This window comes from Odontesthes bonariensis, chromosome 15, assembly GCF_027942865.1.
Source record: "Odontesthes bonariensis isolate fOdoBon6 chromosome 15, fOdoBon6.hap1, whole genome shotgun sequence".
NCBI classification, from domain to species: domain Eukaryota; kingdom Metazoa; phylum Chordata; class Actinopteri; order Atheriniformes; family Atherinopsidae; genus Odontesthes; species Odontesthes bonariensis.
Genome location: NC_134520.1, coordinates 6,503,994 through 6,530,646, shown reverse-complemented (window position 1 = coordinate 6,530,646; position 26,653 = coordinate 6,503,994). Strand labels below are relative to the sequence as shown.

The following is a 26,653-nucleotide window of genomic DNA, read 5'->3' as shown; positions in this document are numbered from 1 at the left end:
TGCAGGGCTCACATGGAGATTTGTTTTGATGACCACAACTGTTGGCGGAGCCCAAATAAATCTGCCAAATTCTCTAGTGTAACTTTAATCAAATCAAATCAAAGTACTTTATTAATCCTGCAAGAGAAAATTCTTTTGATGCAGCAGCAAACAGTGAACACACATAAACCAAGTTATACTATAGACAACAAAAATAAAGAATAAGACGAAGAGATATATACATAATATAAAAATAACAAGAAATAAATATGTATTCATAGAATAAAGTATGAATGAACAATTTATAAGGTCTTTTCAATTGGAGGACTTACGGTATTGCATGTAAGGGGTGAATATGGATAAGCTGCTTATAAAGGGGAAAACTGGTTGCAGGTGAAGCTTGACCAGGTGCGTTTCATACAAACCGGAAATAAACTGGGATTTCGAAATAAGAGAAGAATGTGATCATGACATCTTAAAGGTGGGGTAGGGGATCTTTTTCTGGACCATTTTTTTACATATTGCTTGAAATACTCTTCACACCCCCATTGCAACCAATTAATTAAAAGTTTTGACACAAATATGAAAAGTTTTAGTGGCCTCTAGAACGTACAATCTAGGAAAAACACTATCCAATCATACTGAACGGACCGTTAACAATGATTGGATTCTGATGCCGTCTATCAAACTGCAATCTGCTCCTCCCTCCCCCTCCTTCCCCCTGTGCGCGTACCCTGCTCCGTGAACGAATTACGCGTCCAGATGCTTGGCAGGAAGCTAAACCAGAGCCAGCTTGGCTGCACCTAGCATTATTAAACGTATAGTTATCATATACTAAATATTAAATACGGCAACGATCGATGCTTGCTGTCAGAACAGCGCTCGTGCACCTTCGTGCTCGTGCGCGTTCATGTACTCTAGAGGCGTGCCTTCGGGGGGAAAGTGAAGAAAAGGGTTGGGACTTTTTACCTGTGTATTTTCAAAATGCAGCTTCGCTGGACTCCAAATCCAGGATCTCCTACCCTACCTTTAAGTAATTGTGGGGTTCCTCCCCTACAGCCGTGGAGCATTATCAACTAATTTCTTTATTAAAGTAGTTAAACGTGCAGCTATAGCTGCTGTTGAGAATTTGCTGTTAATGGCAAAGCAGAAAACAAGAGCAAAACAGTTTTTAGCAAAATACCAAATAGAGATGATGAAGAGATTGTGTAAAGAGGTTTTATATATATATATATATATATATATATATATATATATATATATATATATATAAATAAAATATCTTTAATGACTCCTTTTTTAAAAACATTTATAGGTACATGGTGCTGCTTCCTGTCCGGCGATGTTTTTATTTTTTTGTCACGTTCTTTGTCCTAAGTCTGAAATGTTAACTCTTCCTCAGTTCTCCAACAGCTCAGTGTTACGAAGGGAGGGAAAGGAGCCTGCGGGTACCGAAGGAGTCTGATGGATGCGTGCTGACAGGATTCGGCGTCGAATGAGCAGGCCCTCATCCCTTCATCCTCCCGGCGATGCGCTGTGCGTTATGACGCCGGGCCGTTAGACGAATACGTTGCGTGGTTCTAGCAGCTCACCGCAGCCTTCTTGTTATGTAATGCAGGGGATGCTGCCGCACGGATCACATTAACGAGTAGAAAACTGAAGGATGGCTCAAACGGGAATAAATAAGCGTGCAGGCAAGTACAATGCTCATTGTGGATCGCTCGGCAGTGTAAAAATCTGGGCACCAGTGGCCTGAGGAGCGTCGACGTCTGGAGCCTGCGGAAGCGGCACATCTTTCTTTTTTTCCGTCGCCGATCAAAGGAGACTCCCTGTTTGGATTGTCACCTGCATCAGTGGAAAGAAACCGATGCGGGTTTGTTTCAGAGAGGTCGCAGGATCGTATTGTTCTCTTAATTACACCGATTTGAGCCCACAGCCGCCGAGCTGTAATATAAGTAATGGCGGGTCCCGAGCACTCCCAGCAGCAGCAGGTAGAGGAGAAGGCAGAGCACATAGATGATGCTGAGATGGCTCTGCAGGGCATCAACTTGCTGCTCAACAACGGATTCAAGGAAAGCGACGAGCTTTTCAAGCGATACAGGTAACTGCTGTATTATTTGCACACTATCAGCTCGCATAATATTTCTAAAAATGTCCAGTAATATGCTTTCAGCTATGTGGTTGAAACATTTCATGCAGAGTATAACATGTACTGAGCCACCGTGTGCACAGGCGCACCTGATGCTCACGTGTCCCCAAAATAAATGATAGCTTTGACTGCTCGTTTCAAACGCCGTTTTAAGCCCGTGTACAAGTGGGAGGATGTGTGCGTGTGTGTGCGCGTGTGTGTGCGTGTGTCACCCCAGGTGTGAACCTGGAGTTCACTGAAGATGCCCACTACCAAACGTCGTTGCACTGGAGCTTAATTTATTATACTAGGAAATAGTTTAAATTTCAGTTATTCAGGTAACAATTTAGGAATTTTTAAAAGAAAAAAAAACTGCAGGCTTGTAAAGTGACACAATTTCATGCCTTTCTAATGACAGTGTATATTTTAATAGAATAAAACTTGTAAAGAAGAGCCTGCTTTTGTTTAATTTAACTTTTTCCCTTTTTTTTTTTTTTTTAAATGTTCATATCTTATTAGATCAGCACTTTTAGGCTTTAACATGTGAAGAGTAACTTTTCTTTTTTATGCTATTCATGGTTTATCTTAGCTTGTTTTGGACAAGCTAAGATAAACTCTACTCTAAGAGTACTCTACCTCCTGTAGTTCTGTAGAACCCAAAACTATAGGGAAAATGTAGTTATGACATTTTTCGACATTTTCTAAATGTACTTTGTTTTTGTTTCTGCTCTTCTTCTTCATTCCTGTTCTCTGTAGGACACAGAGCCCACTGATGAGCTTTGGAGCCAGTTTCGTCAGTTTCCTGGTAAGTTGCTGGTAATTATGTACAATTCCAGAGGGGAGGGCAAGTCATTGAAATAATGATAGTAAGAATTACAAGAGAATTCCGAATTCCGACGCCAACGCGAGTGGCAGCCTTCCAAGTAGCTCCGTGTGTCTCAAGTCTTTTTAGCGTTTTTAAGTTTGTTTGTCTTTGTTAGTAAGTTTGCTTTTTTCAGCTTCTACACGCGCAGTTTAGATGTTTTTATATCCTATGGATACGTTTTCGAACCGAGTGAAACCGGAAAGTAGGAACCTTGTTTACACAAGGGATCAGCTGCTCGCACTACGGTCGGGGAGCCATGGGTTGAACAAAGTTCAACCCATATCGGAGGAGCTGGTGAGACGCTACCATGGTTGCCGTGCTGGTGCGTTGGTGAAAGCGAGGCACCTGGAAAAACGGTGGAGGTTAAAACCGGCTATTCCTTCGTGTGTGATGGGGAATGTAAACTTGCTGGCCAACAAGACGGATGAGCTGGCTGCCTTGGTGAAGAACGTGAAGTTGTACAGAGAGTGCAGCTTGTTGTGCTTCACGGTGACCTGGCTAACCAGCAGCATCCCGGACAACAACGTGGAGCTACCTGGATTTACTACGGTGAGAGCGGACAGAGATCCTAATCTAAGTGGCAAACAGAAAGGTGGGGGTCTTGCACTCTATGTGAACTGCAGATGGTGTAACCCTGGGCATGTGACTGTAAAAGAAACCATCTGTTGCCCAGACATCGAAGTGTTAGCCGTTAGCCTCCGACCGTACTACATGCCACGGGAGTTCTCGTACGCCATTGTTGCTTGTGTTTACATTCCCCCACGAGCCTCTGCTGAAGTCGCGTGTGACGTCATCCACTGCGCGATTGCTAGGCTCCAAACCCAACACCCCGATGCCTTTTTTGCTATTTCTGGTGACTTTAATCATGTCACACTGGACTCAATCCTGCCTGCTTTTCACCAGTATGTGTCTTGCCCAACGAGGAAAGAAGGACTATTGACCTTTTTGTATGCTAACGTGAAGGATGCATACAGAGGCTACGGCTACACGAAAGTGAAACGAGGGTGTTTTTTGAAAACGGGTACGAAAATGATTGCGACCACACAGGGAAGCTTCTGTGTCCACATGGAAACGCAACGCTTGCTGAAAACGATGCAGTACACACGAAACACCTCTAGGTGCGCCGTAAGCCACCCCCACCGGTTACACCAGAACAATAGAAGAAGCAATGCGCATGCGTGTACGCCCCTACTTCTACCAGCGCGAAGCTCACGTTGTTCCTTCAACAACGCCGCTGTAGTTAGCAGTGTCTGCAGCAGTGCTGCTATCAATGTTGTGGGGTCCATGATGATCGCTGTCTGTCCTTGTTGTGTTGTCTTCTTCTTCCGGATTTTGAATGGAAGCCGCTTTTTGTTCTGGTCACTGACGTATGTGTATGCGTCACTGGCGTTGGCCATGTGGCTGTGACGCAGATGTAAACGAATCCGTTTTGGCTGTAACAATGGAAACGAAACAACGCCATTCTCAGATCTTTCCACTCTGGAACTCGTTTTCCAAAACTATCGTTTTGGGGTAGTGGGAACGCCGGTTCCGTGTGGCCGCGACAGCCAAACGATAAGCAAAAGTATTGTTTACAGTGAAAAACGTTTTCGTGTAGCCGTAGTCAGAGCCACACCACTCCCTCCAGTGGGGAAATCTGATCACAACCTGGTTTTCCTTCAACCTAAATACACTCCAAAAGTGCACAGACAAGTGGGGAGGACATTGAAGGGGTCACACACTGCACTACTGACTACCTTAACTTCTGTATGGACATTGTCGCTCCCACTAGAACAGTACGCTTCTTCCCTAACAACAAGCCCTGGATCACCTGCGATGTCAAACACCTTCTCAACCTGAAGAAGATGGCATTTAAAGAGGGGGACCAGGCGGAGCTGAAGCGCGTACAGGGAGAGCTCAAGAGCAGGATGAAAGAGGCTAAGGAGACATAAGCCGCTTTCGGACTGTAGGAACCTTTGTCAGTTCTAATAACCTTTTAATCCGCGGGGCCGTTTTCTCCCGTGTTCGGACATACAGGAACTCGGGGCTTTCTCCCTTAGTTCCTATAACTATTTAGCTCCTTCTCCGAGGTCGGGTCTTTTCATAGTTCTTATAGAACAAATCTAACGGAGGTGTGTGGTGGTCGGTAGCTACGCCCCATGTCATGCTATCGCGGCTGAAATGTTTCCTCATAGACACAGACACAACCGGTGGGTGTTTAATAAGTTAAACTTACACTGGTCTCATTTGTCTGCGGCGCTCTGCTCTCCTTTCTTCCTTCATGAAATGAAAAAGTATCGTCTCCTGACTCTCTCTGTGAGCTTTTCCAGCCTCGATATTAGACGCCTGATGTGATTGTCCATGATTAATATCACCATCATGCAGACCATAAACACGGTGGCCTCCCTGCTCTCCATATTAGCTTCTTGGTGGTGTTTTTCCTACTCTCCTTACTTTTACCGTTTTGTTTTGTGTTTGAATGTAGCGCTTAACGGCTAACACGTCACTGTCGCAGACGGCTGCGCGCGGCGCATCAGTTCCTATCAGGTCCCGACTCATGTGCGAATGCAGACTGAAACAGTTCCGCTGGGGAAGGATAGTTATCAGAACGAAATTCGAGGAGGGTAGTTCTGATAACTACTTTCTTAGAACGGTCTGTCCGAAAGCGGCTATACAGAAGGAAGGTGGAGCAGAAGCTGCAGGAGAACAATATGAGGGAGGTCTGGGATGGTATGAAGACCATCACAGGCTGCAGGAAGAGAGGCAGCACTGTAGAAAGGGATGTGGTGAGAGCAAACCAGCTCAACCAGTTCTTCAACAGGTTTGATAGCCCTGCCACGGGTGTCAATATCTGTCTAAGGTGCTGTTTACACATACCCGGGTATTTTGATAAACGCATATTTTCTAACCTTCGTTTGCAAAAATAACTAGGTGCACACAGCCCCGTTTTTAAAAAAAAACACGTCTACATGGATCAGCATAAAGAGCTGTTAAATTACGCCAAGCCTGACGGTGGCAGTGTTAGAACAATGAGAATTCCACACAAGCCAATCAGAAGCCTAATAGAGAACCGCTGACAGGAAGAACTTCCAGATCCTTTTCAAGAAGAAATTATGGCGCCAGGCTCATGTGTGTGGACTGACAGCGAGACAGAATTACTTTTAAACATTGCGCTGGACTATAAAACTAGTAAAGCCCTGAAAAATGTCGACTGGGAGTCATGCAAATCAAAATACGCGGACATGTTGTCTACGTTTTTGGACAAATACCCACCGGAGACTAGTGAGGCTATCCTCATGCACAGGATAATAAAAAAAAGAAAGAAAGCAAAGCAATGCAGAAAGATGAGGCGAAAGAAAAGGGACCTTACAGGGACAAGCTTATTACAAGCGCAAAGCAGCGGTATTTGGAGAAGCTCTCGAGCATCCAAAATATTGATCCTTACGAGCTCCCTGCAGCAGAATGGCACAGAGACCTGGACCAGTTACCTCCGTGCACATATATGGACATAGTAAATTATCTTGTCTTTGGTGTAAGTTACTACACTATGCAGGAGTTTAAAAGTCACAAATCTTTAGAATCATACGAGACTTTCTGCTGTGGCTGGGTGCAGGACTTGGCCATCTACAAGCCTCCAGGTGGCTCTGGTGATGATAACAGCGTTGTACTGGCAAAGGTAAGGTTCTTGTCATGCGTTTTAGTGTGTTGTAATTACATTGCATTTAGACACTTCTTGACCAAAATGACAACGTAATTAACTGCGACTTGTTTTGTAAACACTAGATTAACGAGATGTTCAATGTACACAAACGTTTCCAATGTTTTGATGTATGCTAAAGCTTATGTTTAGGTATTTAGTTGTCATTTGATTTTAGCCCAACGACACATACTGTACCAGGTTATTGTGTTGGGGGCTGCAAAGTGAACAAACCAGTTCTGGGTTGGCTAGGGTACTTATGTGTGATTGCAAGGCGTACATTCCTGGTTAGATTTAAGCCATTAACATTTTGAATGCAAGGTGTACATGTCCTGGTTAGATTACAGCCATTATCAATGTGTCTAAAGTGTAGACTGTAACTTGAAATAAATGCTTTTTACTGTTTAGTTTATTTAACTTTATTTATTTTACAGGTCCTGCATTCACGGAGACTGTGTGAGCCTCCACTTACCCAGTCCAGTGGTATCACTTCAGTTGTGTGGGGCTTGTGGACAGACCCTCCGCTGACACGCCATGGTTTTGCTCTTCTTGTGCTGAATAGTGTTTTTTGTTCTTTTGCACTAGTAACAGTATTATTTTATTATTATTGCTTGTTGTCAATGTTTACATGCTGGAAATTTTTATACTTTGAATGCACACATGTTCTTTTGCACTGTTAACTTTTCCTAGAGGTATATTGCATTCTGCACCTTGCGCCCTTATTCTTTTTTCCTGTTCTGTTAATAAACATTGTTAAGCCATATCAAGTTGTTTCAAGCATTTATTTCAAACAAATTAAAAAGTAATGAACAAGGCACTCAAACATTTATTTCAAACAAATTAAAAAGTAATGAACAATGAAGAATGAACTCAAACAACACTTTTGCACATGTTCGTTAAGGCACAGCAAACAGTGACAATCTTATTTAAAGGCATTAGGTTTTCACCCTCACATTTGAGCAACATGTGCACAGGTACAGTTGAATGTAAAAATCTGAATTTGTCCAGTCAGGATGGTTCTCCAACATCTCATATGATGGCTTACCTACAACAGAATAAATAGTTTATGAAAAAATCTATGCAATCAATGGCAAACCCATCACAGAACACATGCAAAATAAAGATAAAGCCTGAGAGGGTAACGCTGCTCATGGTATGACAAAAGGGCTGAGGGGGTACACATTAACACATTAGCCACATTAGGGGGTAGTTAACATTAATTTTCGAAGAGGCAACAGTTTGCAAATTGAGCATTTTCGAAGAGGCAACAGTTCGCTAGTTAGCTAGCTAGGCAGCAACGTCAGGTGTACTTCAGGGTTTGCAACAACATAAGGTAACTTCGTAGCTTTAAGAGACAACACATAAAGAGATTTTTAGAGAACGTACCCGAGTGAAAATGCAGAGAACACACTGTCATCGACGGAGGGGTGCAATCGAAAGTAAGGTCCTTTCTTCTTATTGCAGCCAGCCAAGCAATCCGGCGTCTCCTCGTCAGGTCAGAAACCTGCTCTCTCTGATGCTGCATCCATTTAGGAAACCGAAAAAAATGTATTTCGTTGTTCCTATGTTTCCCAAACGTATTATGTGAGGTACTGGAACAGTTCTTCACACAGCAGTGATTTCCAGGCATGTTCTTGCAATTCCGGACTGTTTAAACTTACTGATTTAAAAACACACGCGTACACTGTAAACGAACGGAGAGAATGGCGTTTTCACGCTAGCATCCTGCCAACATGGCGGATAGGGGCGGGGCTCTGTACTATGACGACAACTCCTCATTCTCAATTGCCCAAAACTCCGTTTTTGTCTCTTTCAACCAGTTTATACACAAACGCTAAACGGAGTTTTTAAAAAATCTCCACTTTTGCCGGAGTTTTTTTTATGCCTTGTTTTTGGAGGAAAAAACTGTTTGTGTATAAACGAAAGGCACAAACGAAGGGAAAGGTCTTCGTTTATCAAAATACCCGGGTATGTGTAAACAGCACCTAACACCTACTCCAGCACCTCTCCCTCCCCCTCCCCCTCCCCCACCAGCTGCTGTTACCTGCACTCTGCATACCACTACCTCCTCACCCCTCCCCGCCTGACCACAGTCAATAAGGCACCACCCCCGCCAGCTATCAGGAGGTTGCCACTCTCCACAGCTACACCCCTCCCTCCGATGACCACTAAAGGCTCTAGCATGGTTGCCGCGTCTGCTAGCGCGAGCGGTGTTGATGACATCACGATTTCGTGCCCGCCATGTATAGTGGCGCAAGTCGTTGCGCCAGTAGTTGCAATTTTCTCCGTCACAGAGGTGGCGCTGCTACGTGACGGTTACCTCTACTCTACAACCACGAAAGTGGAGAAGAAAACAATGCCGCTGTCAAGAGCAGGAATACTGTAATTAATGATACTGCTGCAGTTTTCGGATCATTTTAAGTTTTTAATTCAGTTAATAGAGGTGAAGGTTTGAAGCCCCCGGCATCAACAGAGTCTCTGCCCTCTTCTTTGCCTTCACGTATCTGTCCCGTAGCTTCTTCCACACATTCTTACAGAACTCTCCCTCTTTCACCAAAGTTCTGCCAATCTCTGTGCACGAGTTTTGGGAGTTTACCTGCTCCCTGTGCTGTTTCACTGCAGTTTCGTACAGCTGCCTGTACAAACGCACCTCCTGACTGAGCCGGTCTCACATCGGTCCATCCGGTTTTTCGTTGGTGGCGCCGCCAAGTTACAAAAATCGACTTGGGCACGACAACGCGCTGCGCCGTCTTTTCAAGGGAAGCGCCATGCCTGAAACGTCATTTTGACGTCACGGTGCGACACCGCCGTGACAGACGCGGCAACCATGCTAGCGCCTTAACAGCCCCCACCAACCCCCAATCATCACTGCGGGCCAGGTCACAGGAGAGCTGAAGAGACTGCACCCCAGGAAAGCAGCTGGCTCTGATGGTGTCTGTCCTAGACTTCTGAGAGCTTGTGCTGTTGAACTGGGAGAGCCTCTGCAGCACATCTACAACCTGAGCCTCCAACTGGGGAAGGTCCCAAAGCTGTGGAAAACATCCTGCCTCATCCCCGTTCCGAAGAAGCCACACCCCAGCGTAATGAACGACTACAGGCCCGTCGCACTAACCTCCCACATCACAAAGACCATGGAGAGACTGCTACTGCACATTCTCAGACCACAGGTTCGCCATGCACTAGACCCGCTGCAGTTCGCCTACCAGGAGAAGGTGGGCGTGGACGATGCCATCATCTACCTTCTGCACAGAGCACACTCTCATCTGGACAAGGGGAAGGGTGCTGTGAGAATCATGTACTTTGATTTTTCCAGTGCCTTTAACACCATCCAGCCCCTCAGACTGAGAGACAAGCTCGTGCAGATGGGTGTGAATGCCCACCTGGTATCCTGGATTACGGACTACTTGACGGAGAGACCACAGTTTGTCAGGTTAAAAGACTGCCTGTCTGACACTGTTGTCTGCAGCACTGGCGCTCCACAGGGTACTGTGCTCTCACCAGTCCTGTTCACCCTGTACACATCAGACTTCTCCTACAATACAGAGTCATGCCACATCCAGAAGTTTTCTGATGACTCTGCTATTGTGGGTGTATCAGGGAGGGGCAGGAGGATGAGTACAGGAGCCTGGTGGATGACTTTGTGCAGTGGTGCAGACACAACCACCTCCAACTGAACACCACTAAAACCAAAGAGATGGTGGTCGATTTCAGGAGGTCCCAGCCTCCTCTGTCACCAGTCCTCATTGAGGAGGTCAGTGTGGAGGTGGTCAACACCTACAAATACTTAGGAGTTCACATGGACAACAAACTGGACTGGTCAACCAACACAGACGCTATCTATAAGATATAAGAACACTCTACATCCTGAGGAGGTTGAGGTCCTTCAATGTCTGCAACAAACTGTTGTGCATGTTCTACCAGTCTGTTGTTGCCAGTGTCCTCTTTTATGCTGTGGTGTGCTGGGGAGGCAGCATAAAGAAGAGGGACGCGGGCGACTGGACAGGCTGGTGAGAAAGGCAGGAGCTGTCGCAGGCACTGAGCTGGACAGTCTCATCAGTGGCGGAGAGAAGGACACTGAGCTGGCTGCTGACCATCCTGGACAACGTTCACCACCCACTGCACAGAACTTTGGACAGTCAGAGGAGTATTTTCAGTGACAGACTCCAGTCACTGGCATGCTCATCAGACAGGCTGAGGAAGTCCTTTGTCCCCAGGGCCATTCAGCTCTTCAACTCCACACGCAAGGAGAGGAGAAGCGAGATGCACTTCACTGTGTGAATCATTCAACACACCCTCCTCTACTTGCTATATTTGCACAGACTCTATCATCATGCACTCTCCCATTTGCACTGCTCACACTTTATCACGCACACACTTTGTTTTTGCACTATCCGCACATTCGCACTATCCGCACATCCGCACATTCATCACAAGCATCCCACTCCTCTTCTTGTACAGTTTTGTTCATTCCTTGTTTTGTGTATGTGAACTGTGATCTGTGATGTTAGCTGTGTTGTGTTGCATTAGTGTTGTATTTTGTATTATGTTTTGTATTCTGATTTGTAATCAGTGTATTGTGTATTCTGTGTCTGTCTGTATAAGCTACTGGATCCTTAAATTTCCCTCTGGATTAATAAAGTATCCATCTATCTATCTATCTAGAAGCATCCAAACGTAGAGACCAGAGATAACTTAATATGTCAAATAGGTGTCATTACTCTCACCACTTGCATCATCTCCCTTGTTTTGCTTTTCCGCCCATTTATATAATAAATGCATCCTCCTCTTGACAGCATTGCTCGTGGAGGAGCACGTCATTGAGACACATTTGTGTTGTGTCTGTCAATGATAAGAGAGGGAGATTTGTCAAAATGTTGTGGTTTCATAGACACACACACACACACACATGCTCTGTCACTTAGCTGTCTACAGTCACACAGCATGAGGCCAGAGATGATGTCATCCTCTGTCTCCAGATGCCAAATTGACCTGTAGGCAGTGGGGATGGTGACATTTGAACATTATGCCAAACATTTAACCACGCTCGGTGATAGTTAAATGCAGAGTAGCACACATTCTACAAGCTAATGTGAAACCAAAAATACTATCTCAAAATTGTTTTTGTATTACTCGCTGTTGTTGTGTAATATCTGTCCCTTACTTAAAGTGATCCCTATCTGTCTAAGCAGCATGCCAGCAAAGATTTTCTGGCTCATTCAGTATGGACACATTTTTAAACCCCACATACAGCTGTGCAGATGTCACTGCATTCCTCCATTCACTGTTATGCATAAAGAACCCTTTGTGCATTCTCAGCTCAGCAAAGAACACCTATTACAGGATAGGATATTATTAAGTCTATTACACAAGCCTCCTTCACTTTTTTTATAAGATCGCGAGTTAACTCAAGCATAAATCTGTTTGAGTAAGAAGACATTTGAACCTCAGAATAATAATACAATGCAGTGTTTTCTGACTGGAGGCCATGGGTCAGGTGTTGGAACAGGCTGTTGGGTAATCTGGTGGTTCAGTTTGGCTGCTCTTGTCCACATGGACAAGTAGGGCATGAAGCATTCGGAGCCAGGGAAACTTCTAAAGTTCTTTGTAAACCACAAGATAACAAGTTATTTTATTTATTTATTGTTATTTTATCATTTGGATACACTTGAACGAGGAGATCAATGCACAGAAACTAACCAGATTGAGGGCTTTTTCTGTATTTCACCTCAGAACGCCATGATGACATTTGAAGAGGAGAAGATGCAGACGGCCTGCGATGATCTGAGGACCACAGAGAAACTGTGTGAGAGCGACAGCGCTGGAGTGTTGGAGACAATCAGAAACAAGATTAAAAAGAGTGTAAGTGGGGGGGGGGGTTGACAACTAAGAACCTGTAAATTAAACTGATAAAAGAGCTTCTGTTAAAGCTGAGCCAAAGTGAAATCCACTGATAAATATCAAACCAATTTTCACATTCAGTTGGATTCCAATGTGGCTGATATTTCCTAATATCACAGCAACAACATGCTTCAGTTCAAAGTTAAGATCCTCAGCATTCAGTGTAATGATGCATGTGATGATGGCAAATTAGATCATTGATAAACCCTATCACAGATTCAATTAGTGCTTCTTGAAATTCAATCAACAAACCGGTTGATGAGTCTCAGTCTCCTCACGGCTTCAGGTTATTGAAGAAACTAGCTGCAAGATTCAAACTGCTACTGTACATCTGTGTTTGTGTGCGTGTTTCAGATGGACTCTCAACGGTCAGGCGTTATAGTCGTGGACCGTCTGCAGAGACAGATCATTGTCGCTGACTGCCAAGTATACCTTGCTGTTCTGTCATTCGTCAAACAGGAACTCTCAGGTAATTAAATCTTACTCACAGGACAAAAGTCTTGAGTTGAATTTTATGATAATGTTGGGTCAGATATCCTGGTACTGATAAGTATTACTTATATACGTCAGCTTGAGACAATTTGTCACTAATTTAATTTCTAAAAAGCCTACAATACATTGGAAATAGAACTACAAAATGTTTTAATGCCATGTCCACAGTTGCAAAACAGTTAACACAGAGTGCTTTCAAATACACACGTGATCACTTCAGTTAACCTTCAGTGCAGATTGCTCCTCAGCCACCAAAACACTTTATAATTCACCAAAAATGACTCATGCTGTCACTCAGCAATAATACTGAGACACTGAATGTCAAATGAGCTAAAAAAAACACTAATGACTTTAAGTATTGCAAAATGTATTTATAAAGTGCGCATGTGTCTTCCTGTTTTGTCCCAAATTTATGTCTTGTTGCATTGCACAAAAAAACAGGCCACTCCATACTCATGTGGCAGTCTTACAATTCTACAAAAGGAAACTTACAGTTACAAAAACACCCTCTGCATTACAGTAAAAACAGTCATTCCTCCCTTATTTCATTTACAGTAATGTTTTTCAGCTGAGTAACGGACTGAAACACCTGTGTAGATTATATATTTAAAGGCAAAATACTGTCTGATCAGTTTTTTTTTTTTTTTTTTGTCCAGTGAATGAAATTCTTGACCACTCAGCTCAAATTGTGTTCTGAAATTCTTAAACCTGTGGTCACCATTACACATTACAAGTACAACTACTGGGAAGTTGGTTCAGAAAACTGAAATTCAGAAACATTAAACTCCATTGAGTTTAATGTTTCAGCAATACAGACAAACTGTCTGCTGTTTTGCTTATTTCTGGGATTCCTCAAGGCTCCATTTTGGGCCCCATTCTTTTTTCTCTGTAAATGTGCTCGTTGGGGACTTTAATATTTCCTGTCATGCAGACTTTACTGGACTGCTTACAACCTTAATGATTTTCAAATGTATTAATCTTTATCATCAATTTATCATCAATATTTAGCAACCTTACAAATCAGTTTTGGAGGCCAAACAAGCTTTTTTTTTTCTTTCTCCTTTTTCTTTTTTTTTTTCCTTTCCCTTTAATCACTTCCGGTCCCTTTAATGGTCTTTAATGCTTTTATTGCCCGTCTGTATGTGGGAGGAATATACAAGGCTGTGATCTTGAGATACACACAGTAAAAGCAACATCACATAACAGTTTTTGGCTTCCTTCCACTGAAGTTCTCTGGGTTTCAGGATTACTTTTTAGATTTTCTTGCTTGTTTATAAGGTTCTAAATGAGTTGGTCCCAGCCTGTGTAGCAAAAGCCTTCCAACCAGATCCAGGTTAAAAGAATTGGATATTTTAATTGTATAGTTTTGCAGTCAGTCTGTAGTTGATGACATTGACAGTGTACATGCTAGCATTATGGTATGGATATCAGAGTATGTCATGACATTGAAAATGTCATAGTTGCATAATACTGTTGTCAAGTTGGATTGATTTTTGTTTTATTTTAATTATTTGATATGATTTTGTTTAGAGTTAAGAGAAAGTGGAGAACGGAAACTGGAGTGTGGAAGAGAGATAAGAAGTTAGAGGAGTAATAAAGAGGGATGGATGTGAAGAGGTGGCGATGAGACCAAGATGGAGGGGTAATAGCAAAAGGTGCAGGGTAGAGGGGGTGGATGTGAGAGAGGTAAACGTGTAGAGGCAAGGGGGTTGAGGGTGAAGAATAGAGGAGGGATAACAAGGAGACGGGTAAAAGAAAGTTGGAGAGGCAACATAGAGTAGTTTGAAGTGGGGGGGGGTAAGAGAGGTCAATGGTAGAGATGTGATGGTGGGGGAGAGTAGAGGAGGGATAATGGGATGAAAAGGGGAGGAGTGAGAGGAATGGTATGGAGGGTAAGTTTAGGATGAAGGAGATGGGCTAATGGGGAAAATAAGGCGTGAGAGTGGAGGAGATAGTCAGTGGGGTTACATGGACTGAAAGGATCGGATAATTGGCTAAATTACAATAAGATTGCGTTATTAAGTGCATGTAGACACCTTAATCTGACAAGAAATTGGATCGGATCGGATTACTCGCGATCGGATTAAGACCCCGAGATAACTCGGTTGAAAGTCAAATTAAACGTGTTTGCAGATGGGTGAAGCACATGGCGAATGCTCAAGATTTTTTCCCGTGGTCGTGAACTGGAAGTCGGAAGAGACGATATTACTGTTGTAGTCGCCGTCGGAAAGAAACAACGCGAGGGAGAATGCGCCGTTGTGCATCGCGTTTGTGCAATAAGCATGCTCATCACAAATGAAATGTAGAGGGACGTACCTTCATCTTGCTCTTCATTCGCCATTTTCTCGAATGCCTGAGTTTGATTCGAATCATTCACCGCCATATATCCAAGGATAATTATCCTTGCTCAACTCATTCTTATTGTAATTTAGCCAATTATCCAATCCTTTCAGAGCCATGTAACCCCACTTATAGACAGATGAAGGGAAAGGGGTTAAACTGATTTAGGCTGACATTGGGATGACTCGGAGGAAGAAAGGATGGATGGAGAGAAGTTGGAAAAAGGGGAAGAAGGAAAGATTTACTGTTGTTCATCCTGCGTTGGAAAACAAGCAACCTTCTTCTTCATTATTTTTCTTTTTTATCCGTCTGCAGAAATGTACCATCTTCTCTTCCTTCTCATCTTTTGCTTTCTTTTTCCTTATGTTTTTGAGCTCCTTTTCTCTTTTTCATCTACTTTTCTTGCTTTTTCACATCTTTTTTCTTTTATGCTTTTGTGCAGTTCTCTCTCCTCTTCTCCCCTAAGTTTTTTTTAAATCCTCTTCCAATTTTTTCTTTTCCAACTGCAAGTTTTCTCTCTATACTTCCAAGTTATTCTTTGCATTCTGCAGTTCTTTCCTTTACCCTTCTAATTGTCTCTTTTGCTTCTCCACATCTTTCTTTTGCAACTGCAGTTCTTCATTCTTTTTCTGTAGCTTTTCCTTTTCTTCTTGCCATTCTCTCTTTTCTGCCTCCAAACATTTCTTATTTACACCCAACGTTGGTGATGGTGTTACAAACGGTTTCAAGGGTTGAATTCCTTATTCTTCTCCTCCAGCTTATTCTTCAATCTGACCAGTTGTTTCTTCTCAATCCCAGTTCTGCGTTTTTCTTTCTTTCTTTTCCATTTTCTTATTTGTCTCGTCCAGTAACTCTTTCTCCTGCTCCAAATTTCTCTTAACTTCCTCCAGTCTTCCTTTTTCATCTTCCAGCTTTTGCTTCTCCTCTCCCAGTTTCTTCTAGTTCTCCTGCTTTTGTTTTAGCTCAGATCTTTTGCACCTCTCTGAAGTGTTTTTGTCTTTTTTAATTCTGCAAACTGGTCCCTTTGCACTAAAAGGTTGTGGATACACTGCTCCACTTCCTTTGTGTACATTATGAGGTGGTAGTTTTCAGCTTTGGCCTTACTGATGTCTGTGAAAATATCGCACTACCAATGTACCCTCTTCTGCTTCTGGAATAGCCTTTTTGGGTCATGATGACAGGAAACAAAAGAAGAAAAGAGGCATTGATGTTTGTTACTGCATTAGCCTGGTATATGATAATAATGATAAGAATAAAAATAACACTTAATATATTTTACACAGTGCTTTACCAAAATAGATAAAAGAGACAAGGCACATGAACTCACATTAATATTGATAGACATGAGAACAGAGAAAATAGATAATAGCTAAATAAAGACATGAAAAAGTTTTAAAAGAAATTACAGAAGTGTTAAAATAGTCAAAAGTTTCCAGGAAGAACACCCTGCACCTACCTTACAATACCTGTATGTGGAAATAAAAACTCCCCACCTAGGTGGGCTGTTCCAACACCAACTAAGCTTTATTCACATTTCTCATCCTCTCCCCCACAGTTGTGGTGGTCTTTTGGAACACTGTGCAGTCTGAAACATCTGGCATTACTAGATTGTCGTCCGAGCCTGCAGTAGCCCAGAGCAAATAATCTAATTTTGATTATAGACCTCCAGTTTCAGTTAAACATCAGCATTTAAAATTACATTAGTGTGGTGGTCACCTTAGAGCAGGGGTCGGCAACCCGCGGCTCTTTCATCCTTATAACGCGGCTCTGCGTGGCTTGGGAAAATAAATAAAAAAAATATCCAATTCAAGTGTATCTTATTTGTGTTAGTTCGATTTTTCTTTTTTTATTGTAGTTCTAAATTGGAAGATTATTGTGATCTTGAAATATTAAAATAAAACTATATTTCATTATTTTTCGTTGCTGAAGATATGCGTCACACTCGAGACTTTCAACTCCACGTAGGCCAAGTATGGAGAAATGTAAGAAAAGAAAAATATCTGAAGAAAATAGAACAACTAATGATGCCTGGGCAGATTCATTTGCATTTACCTCTGACGAGAGTGGCTTTCCAGTAGGCCTAATTTGTGGTGAGAAAGAAACCTTCAACTCGTCGTGTTTTTTTAATTATTATTATTATCTTTTCAAGAGTTCAAAATGTGTTCATTACATAAATAAAATTTAATTTTAGCACTTATGGATTTTGTAAGCAACACACTATAGTTGTTTATTCAAAGCATTAAGGTAAAAAAACAATATCTTCATTTTAGATGTAGAAAAGTATTAGCGGGCTCCCAGTGTTTTCTTTTCCATGGGAACCGGGTCCAAATGGCTCTTTGAGTGTGAAAGGTTGCCGACCCCTGCCTTAGAGCAAGAAGGTTTGAGGCTCAGTAGGGCCCTTTCTGTGTGGAGTGTATTCTTCCTATGCCTGTGTGGCTTTCCTCCCACAGTCAAAACGCATGCATGTTAGCTTAATCTGTGATTCTATAAGTGTGAGTATAGTTGACCTTTTTGTATATTAGCCTTGTGTTGGACTAATGACCTATTAGGGTGTACCCTGCCTCTTGCCTCTGTGTCTTCCAAGATAGCCTCCAGCTCCGCACCACGCTAAACAAGATAAAGCAGGTAGCCTGTAGAGGTTGCAGAAATGGATTTTGTGTGGTTGTTGAATTTTTCATAGTTGTTTGTGGTTAAACAAATATATATCATTAAGATCTGAAACTGAGGCTCAGCTGTTACTGTTAACCATTTTTGCTGTTGTGGTTGGTTAAAAGGCTGGTCTTCTTCTTCCATCTCATTATCTCCATGTTGTTTCCATGAACAGCGTATATTAAAGGAGGTTGGATTCTCCGTAAAGCGTGGAAGATGTACAATAAATGCCACAGTGACATCAGTCAGCTGCAGCAGACCAGTCAGCGGAGGTCCTCGGGCAACCACGAGGCCCTCTCTGCAGACAACGCCAACCACAATGTACCAGTGGAGAATGGCGTGACGGCCGAGGCTTTGGACCGACTCAAGGGCTCTGTTAGCTTTGGCTATGGCCTCTTCCACCTGTGCATATCCATGGTACCACCACACCTGCTCAAGATTATCAACCTACTAGGTTTCCCTGGCGACCGTCTCCAGGGTCTGTCCTCCCTCATGTACGCGAGTGAGAGCAAGGACATGAAGGCACCACTAGCTACGTGAGTTGCCTCGTGTCTTCTCATTTCTTGTACAAATAAAGGAATTGAAAAAAGAATAAAACAGTCAAATGATTTTAGATAGTGCTAGGCTTTATCTATGCTAAATGTAACTATTGCTTTTATGATAAATCAGTCATCCTTAGTATATGTTTTTCTTTACCATTATGCATTCAAACACAAACCATGTGTTTTTGTTTTTTTTCAAAATAGAACAGATCAACTGCTGAAAGTGAAACATTTGACTGGTTCATAAAAAATAATAGCTCATCTTAAATTTGATGGCAGCACCACATCGAAAACCATTGGAGGAACATGTTGCAACTTATTAGGTTTATTGGCAGCGACATGATATAACAATTTAGATAAGATAAGTAGGCCAACTCATCACAGGAGCTTCAACGAATAATTGCTAAAACTGTATCAAACAGGTTAAATGTCTTGTTTTGTTGCTCAGGTTGGCCCTCTTGTGGTACCACACAGTAGTGCTGCCTTTCTTTGCTCTGGATGGCTCTGACACACATGCGGGGCTGCTGGAAGCCAAAGCTATTCTGCAGAGAAAGTCAGTGGTTTACCCCAACTCGTCCCTTTTCATGTTCTTTAAGGGACGTGTGCAAAGGCTCGAGGTAAGTTCAGCATTGATCATTTGTGACACTTTATTGTTACTATACACAGGAGAAAAACCTACTAAACAGGAGAACCTGAAAATAATCTCTCATCAACCAGCACAGCAGCCTCTCTTCAAGCACATATAGTTTGCATGCATGTCACAGAATTCATGAATACGCATACATCTGAACAACCATCTACTGATCCAAGTCACTCATTCAACACATGCATGTAGTCTGTGTTTACATGATTGATGTTACCTGTCAGTGTGTGTTCTTTCTCCTCTGTCCTCAGTGCCATATCAACAGTGCTTTGACCTGTTTCCATGATGCATTAGAACTTGCATCAGACCAAAGAGAGATCCAGCATGTTTGTCTTTATGAGATTGGTACGTGTTTTCTCATCCGGTTAGTTGTGACTTATTGACAGTTGGCGTACATTGCAGCAAGGGAATCATCTTGTCCTGTCTGCTTGTCTTTGTGTCAGGGTGGTGTAGCATGATAGAGATGAATTTTGAAGATGCTTACAGAGCCTTTGAAAGACTGAAGAATGAGTCACGATGGTCACAGTGCTACTATGCTTACTTAACTGGAGGTAAGCCTGACCAACACTAATCATACTTAGACTGTTGGATTGCCTCAGCGGTGTGTTCTTCATGGTCCCCTTTGTGTTTCCTTTCAGTGTGTCAGGGTGCTTCAGGGGACCTGGATGGAGCAAGTGGAGTTTTCAAAGATGTGGAGAAGCTTTTCAAGAGAAAAAACAATCAGATAGAGCAGTTTGCTGTTAAAAGGGTTGGTATAACTTTTTAAATATTTTTTTTTAATCCTATTTCAAAAGTCATCTCAAGTTAGTCACAAAAGTTTTCCTTTCTTATTCAATTCGTATCTGCAGGCTGAGAGATTGAGAAAGGTTTCGCCCACCAGAGAGCTTTGTATCCTCGGGGTAATTGAAGTACTTTATCTGTGGAAAGCACTTCCGAACTGCTCCTCTTCTAAACTGCAGATAATGAATCAGGGTTAGTGTAACCCACAGGATTCAGACTAACAGAACCACTTTAGCTGCAGCCCTGTGTATAAGAATGTAATTTTTACCTTGTATGATCACTTTCTGTGGTTTGAACTCACTCAGTGTTGCAGAGTTCAGACGACGCTTCATGCAGAGGCCTGAAACATCTCCTTCTCGGTTCCATTCATAAATGCCACGGAAACATGAGAGATGCTATTCAGGTAGTCATCTACTTTGTGCGTATCTAGGCTTTGCGGTTTATCTAAACGGGTAATTATACTCATTCTGCTCTCCCTCCTCAATTTGTCTGTTATCCAGTCATTCCAGTTGACTGCTAGAGACGAGTACGGACGACAGATCAACTCGTATGTTCAGCCATATGCTGTCTATGAGCTGGGATGTATACTCATTGCAAAACCAGAGGTCAGTCAGGTCTGCTCATTCAGCATTATTTGTATACTTTTTTCTTGGATTGCTCACCTGTAAATTCATGTTATAACCCTACACTTTATATGTTTAAATTCAGACAGTGGGAAAAGGAAGATCATTCCTACTTCAAGCCAAGGTAAGATGATTAGGAATTTAATTACTACCCCATTCATAAAAAAGATGAAAGGTTTTCTAAAGTGCAACACAATCTAAGCAAATCTAGAATTTGATACCAGCAAGCAGATTTAAAAAAAAGCTTAAATAGAAGAAAATACAAACAAAAAGTTGTAGAACTGCAAGTATACCAGGTGACAGGTGAGGGTTTCGTGGATGGGTATAAAAGGAGCATCCACCAAAGGCTTAGTCTTTCAAAGCATCACTTTTAACATCTAGAATGTGTAATTTTCTGAAAAGATTCACGTCTGGGAAAATCTTACTGCTTAAAGTACAATGAATGAAACCACTGTTGGGTTATCATTGAAATGTGTCTCCATCAAGGTGACATTATTTCAACAGAGCGGTGGAAGACGACGTTCTGCATGACTTTCAACAGTGTCACTTCATAGAAATGGAGTGCGAATAGATGAATAGCCTGCTTGCTATCCAGATCTGTTTCCTTTTGAAGATGTATAAGAACCTAATGGAGAGCAGAATCAGAGGGCAACAACCACTAAATGTTGAGCAGCTGGAATTTGGTATTCAGCATGAATGGACACAGATTCTCCTTGGAAAACTCCAACATTTATTATTCCTAGTTTCCAAATGATGAAAGAGGGCAATTAAAAGGAAGACCAATGTAACACAATGGTTAACATGACTCAGTTTATTTGTGTTGCTGGCATCAAATTCTAGGTTTGTTTTTATTTTTTCTAAATATAGGGAAGTTGGTCGGTGAAGACACTTTCTTTCCGAATCTCCTTTCCTTCTTGTGTCTGTTAAATACAGGTTCAAATCAATGAACAAATTGAAGATTTATGTTTTTCTTGCACCTCATTTTCAGTTTGTTCATTGATTTGAATTGAAATTGAAATTTTCCTTGCACTTAAAAAAACTTCTTCTGGAAATGAGGTTTATATTCCAAGTAATACACAATAACTGACAGACTTTTTTTCTTGAGAATTTAATCTCACATTTCATTATTTGAAATGTTTCAGGATGACTTTACAGGCTATGACTTTGAAAACCGCCTTCATGTTCGCATCCATTCAGCCCTGGCTTCTTTGAAGGAAGTGGTCCCACAGTGACTCAAGGAAGAAAAGCTTTTATGATGGCTCAAGCTCTGCACAAAGTTTTAAGCCATTCAAAGTCACTGTTTGACATCCTGGTGAACAGACTCCTGGGTTTTTTCATTTTTAAGTCATTTAAAGATGTAGTGTATCATATGTTTGTGACCTTACCCAGTCAGAGTGACAATGAAGTGCCATCTCTGTGCATTTTGTACAGCAATAGATGGCGACATGTGTTCACACTAGTACACTTCTAGATATAAATTGTATGTATTACAAACTATGCCTGAAGTCTCCAAAGTTAAACTGGTACAGATATGTCTTTTTAGCATCCAAACTAGTCACCAGTACAATCATACTTCAGTTTAGTTACTCCAGGGTGAAAACCTAAATGTTGCTTTGATGCTACACAATTGCGGAAATTGTAATGTGTAAAAAAATAAAATGCATAAATAAGGCAATGGGTTAGCACTGTTTCCTCACAGCAAGAGGGTTCTAGGTTCAACTCCCGGCTGGGGCCTTTCTGTGTGGAGTTTGCGTGTTCTCCCCGTGTATGCGTGGGTTCTCTCCGGGTACTCCGGCTTCCTCCCACTGTCCAAAAAAAACCCATGCATGTTAGGTTAAATTGGTGTCTCTAAAATTGTCCTTATGAGTGAGTGTGAGCGTGTGTGTGCCTCTCGCCCGATGACCACTGGGATAGGCTATTATAGGATATTAAGCGGGTATAGAAAATGGATAGATGGATTGAAATAAGGCATTGTTGGAGTTTTAAAGATGGTGTTTTAGAAGAGCTTTGCAAGCCCTCTTCCCCTGCTTCCTGTTTTTGTGCTAAGCTAGGCTAACATGTCCTGGGCCTGTTTCTGGACTGGATGCACAGAGATGAAACTGATTGACAAACTTTTGACATAATTAACAGATGTATTTCATCAAATCTCCAGATTACTGTACCTTTTAAGTGTTTTCCTCACTGCTATGTGTTTGCTGGCTTGTAACATTTTCAAGTTGTGAATTTAGATAATTTTAACCATGTCCTTCCTTCAGTGAGCAATTCAGTACATAAGTATTTTTAATGAGGATCACATTTCCCTTTATAGTAGTGTTACAAAAACCAACAAACAGATACTTGTGTTTTTCATATTCGCTCAAATTTAGAGTCTATATACCAGTCCTCTATCACATTAAATAGGATAGAGAATAATTACTAATGTAATTATTAAAAAAATAGACTAATATTTGTATGTATATTTATTTATAAAGGACTCTATGGGTGGAAACCTGTTCAACTGTCATTTTATTGTTTAAGTAAGCACTTTGGATCGCCTTGTTGCTGAAAAGTGCTATATAAATAAATTTCACTTCACTTCACTAAGTAGTGCTTTTCCTAGTTACAATTCCTTAGACATAGTATGAGACTTACTGTCACAATTTAAATAATCTTAAGTGGAAATCCAACATTTCTGTGCCTAGAACTTCATCAGGAAGAAAAAATGGAGAGTGGAGGTGAGACCTATCATGGATTGTGTTTTTGCAGGTTATCAGTCCCAAAGGCTGCATGCATAAAGTCTATTTGAAGGCACCTCCCACCATGAGCAAGAAAAATACAAAGAAAAATGTTAGATAACCGTATATAAACATTAAGTGTACACAAAATTATAATGAGAAGAAAAAGTTGCTGTGCAGGAGTTATGTCTACTACAAAGAGATTTGTTTTTATTTTCTCTTGTACACCTGAGCTTCGGCCGTCCTAATTAGATTTAAAAATCTGCTTTTCAAGTTACTTGGGTCACTTTTATTCTCAATGGAAATATACAGGTAGATTAATAGTCTAATTAGCCATCACAGGAATAGTAGAATAGCATCACTGGTCACCTCAAGTTACACAGAGTAATTACAAGGATAAAGTGAGATAGGAAAGGATAGTCGCATTTAAGTAGTTTGACATTGTGCGTTTATAATAAATTAAATCACCGCACTTCACAATGCCCACATTGAGTTTTCTTTCATGTTACATTCGGCACTGAGCCTGTGCACTGTGTATGGCACAACTGGGTAATAGTGGCTTTAAGATTGTACTGAAGTCAAATTTACCAGCATGTTCATTCCTGCGTATACATGAAGGTATTTCAATACAGTTCCCCCAGTACTGCAATGTTGCCTCTTGAAAGGTGCTGCTAAATGTCAGCAATGTATTACTACTAATTTGTTTTAATGGTGTTTTAGTAACCGGGGCTATTGAATAGGTTCATAATAGTGACAACTTTATGTATTTCATAAAAGAAGGTTTACGTTTAACAGCAATATTAATGCTGTTTTGTTTTGATTACTGTAATAGCCAGTATTAGCGATCAAGCTAATTCAAAAGTAAGATCTTACTGGATAAAGTACATTCAGGAGCATAATTTTAAAAACCTTTGTAAACAGTTTCAGACTGTACATATGAAATTTTCAGTGCAGTGTATCTTTTATTAATGGACACTGTTTTTGTCATCCGAGCAATATAAGCAAATGACAGTCATTGAGTCGTCACTTACAAAGGCTTTCAACAACAGCCCATTGTGGTTTGCATTTCATGTTCAAAGTTGTGGAATTATAGATTTATTTTTCTTACACTGACCTGTTAAGGCAATGCTTGTCAACCCTTGTGACTGTGATGGATGTAAATTGTAGTAAATGTTGAGGTGACTGCTGTGCAAGCGGTCAGTGCAGTGAGCGTAATGTAACGGTAAAATATCAGTAAGATGTTACCTACCTGCTGTACCAAATATCTGTCACTAAAAGATTTTGTTTAAATTGACGCCAAAAGTTAGGATGATGACGTTCCATAGTGTCAATAAACTGTTCTCCATTAGTGTGGGTAAATAGTTGCTATGTTCTTACCCTGTAAGTTTCATCTTTTGAAATACTATCCTTTTGGACAGTTTTTCTTTTGTTGTTTTTTAGAGGCAAACACACCAACCTGTAGTCTGCAGTGTCTATTTCTACCCCCTATCCGAACTAGGGTTTGTATCCCCACCCCGCTATGACTGGTGTGTGATTGGTGAGAGGCTGGGGTAGCTTGTGGTTCTTGTGGTGTGAGGAGCAGTGATGGCTGGCATTGGGGGAGTGAATCCGGGACGCCAGTGATCACTGTCTAGACTCCTGGAGGTCTCGTGGGCCCAACTAGACGAAACACTGGTGAAACGAGGTTCCTACCTGATGACCCCAGTGACATGTTGGTCAGCACTGTTCACTGGTGTATATAAGGAATTATTCACTGAGTCTGGTTTCAGGTTTCAACTTGCATTTTTGCCAGGTTTGTTTAGCATGTTACCATTCAGCCTGTTGGGTTTTTTCTTTTTCTTTTACATAAATGCAAAAATATAACTAGCAGTCATTTCTGTTTAACAAGCCTTAACCGTTCCGTCAGTTCGACTTTTAAAGTATATTTCATTCATAATGTAATCCCCCTTGCTTTTTGTGTGCATATTCCACCAGGGGGTGCTTAACTCACAGACCACATCCAGGAAGTGCTGTGATGGTGGTCATTACTAAAGATTAGTGTGGACGCTTTGATAATTTGAGAATATTAGGCTGTTTTGCAATTACAAGAACTATTAGACCAAAACAATTTAGACAAATATGGGATTTTTCCTAGGTTCCATTTTAGGCCAGTGTTGATTGCCAACATTGGTTTCGATGATTGGTTCTTACAATTTTTACTGTGTGGGTCCTGGCTGTATCACTACTGCGAAATGTGTGCTTAAGCTTCAAATGGGACTAGAGTCAGTTTCAACAAATTAATATGGAGACACGTTGGGCTCACCGAGCAATTAGTCTAAGCTTATATAAAGCAAATATTGGCAATTAACACTGAGCTAAAATCGAGCCAATTGACAGGGTCTCTTTTCTAGCCCCCTTCTTATCTCTCAATAAAAAATGTTGCCTGGGAGACTTAAGTATGTTAGAGTTAACAAATGTAACGCTTCTATTAAAAAAAACCTAAAAAAAAACTCCCTTTGAGCCTGACTGACACCTTCAGTAGCCACCAAAAATGTCAAGAGACAAGATAAGGTAATGTTACAGGACCTAACAAGAATAAGATTGCACATTGTCATATACTATGCAATATGTGAAGAACAAACATGTTCAGAAAAAATAAAATGTTCTAGTTTATTTATAACTCTCTTGCTTTTTCTGATTAACACTTTTTAGGAATCTGAATAGAACATATTTGTGAAATCAATAGATGTATAACATACACATCTCAGCCTCTGGGCACTCCATGGCTTTTTCAGGCTCAGGAATGTGCACAACAATGGATGGTGCACCTAAAAACCTGTCCAAAACGTTTAATTGTAGAATATTTGAAGTCTTAGCAAAGATGCCTAGACCTTGTGCTCTTTTGCCACATGGTGGATCTCCATGCAGTTCTTTTGGCCTACAAAAGTTCAATACACTACATCACTTTTCAGACAAAAACTGTAGGTGCCTGGACAAACTGGTGAAAAAGGCAAGTTCTGTTGTAGGCAGAAGGCTGGACCCTCTCAGTGCTGTGGTGGAACAACGGATGAGGAGAAAATTGTATTCTGTTTTGGAGAACAAGAAACATCCTTTCCACAGCATCCTAGCAGCTGCAGTGAGAGGCTCATCTCTCTGCGCTGCAGGACTGAGAGGTTCAGAAGGTCCTTTGTTCCCACAGCCATAAGGCTTTTTAACAGTGACTGCTGAGTTCTTCTCTAATAGATTGATGGATTTTTTTGGATTTATTTATGTATTTAGTCATTTATTATTAGTTAGTAGTAGTATTTTTATTAGAATTGGTATTATTATTGTTGTTGTTAATAT

General features: G+C 41.4%; 1 protein-coding gene across 1 annotated transcript; it reads left to right on the top strand.

Annotated features, from left to right (window-relative positions):
• Positions 1-1,349: 1,349 nt before the first annotated feature.
• Positions 1,350-24,677, top strand: LOC142400181 (tetratricopeptide repeat protein 39C-like). Its single transcript, XM_075484887.1, has 14 exons — positions 1,350-2,080; positions 2,864-2,912; positions 12,379-12,507; positions 12,901-13,015; positions 18,203-18,563; positions 19,018-19,186; positions 19,464-19,557; positions 19,656-19,763; positions 19,851-19,960; positions 20,061-20,184; positions 20,298-20,395; positions 20,493-20,597; positions 20,701-20,739; positions 21,758-24,677. The coding sequence occupies exons 1-14, from the start codon at positions 1,938-1,940 to the stop codon at positions 21,845-21,847; spliced, it is 1,734 nt and encodes a 577-aa protein (XP_075341002.1). The 5' UTR covers positions 1,350-1,937; the 3' UTR covers positions 21,848-24,677.
• The last annotated feature ends 1,976 nt before the right edge of the window (positions 24,678-26,653 follow it).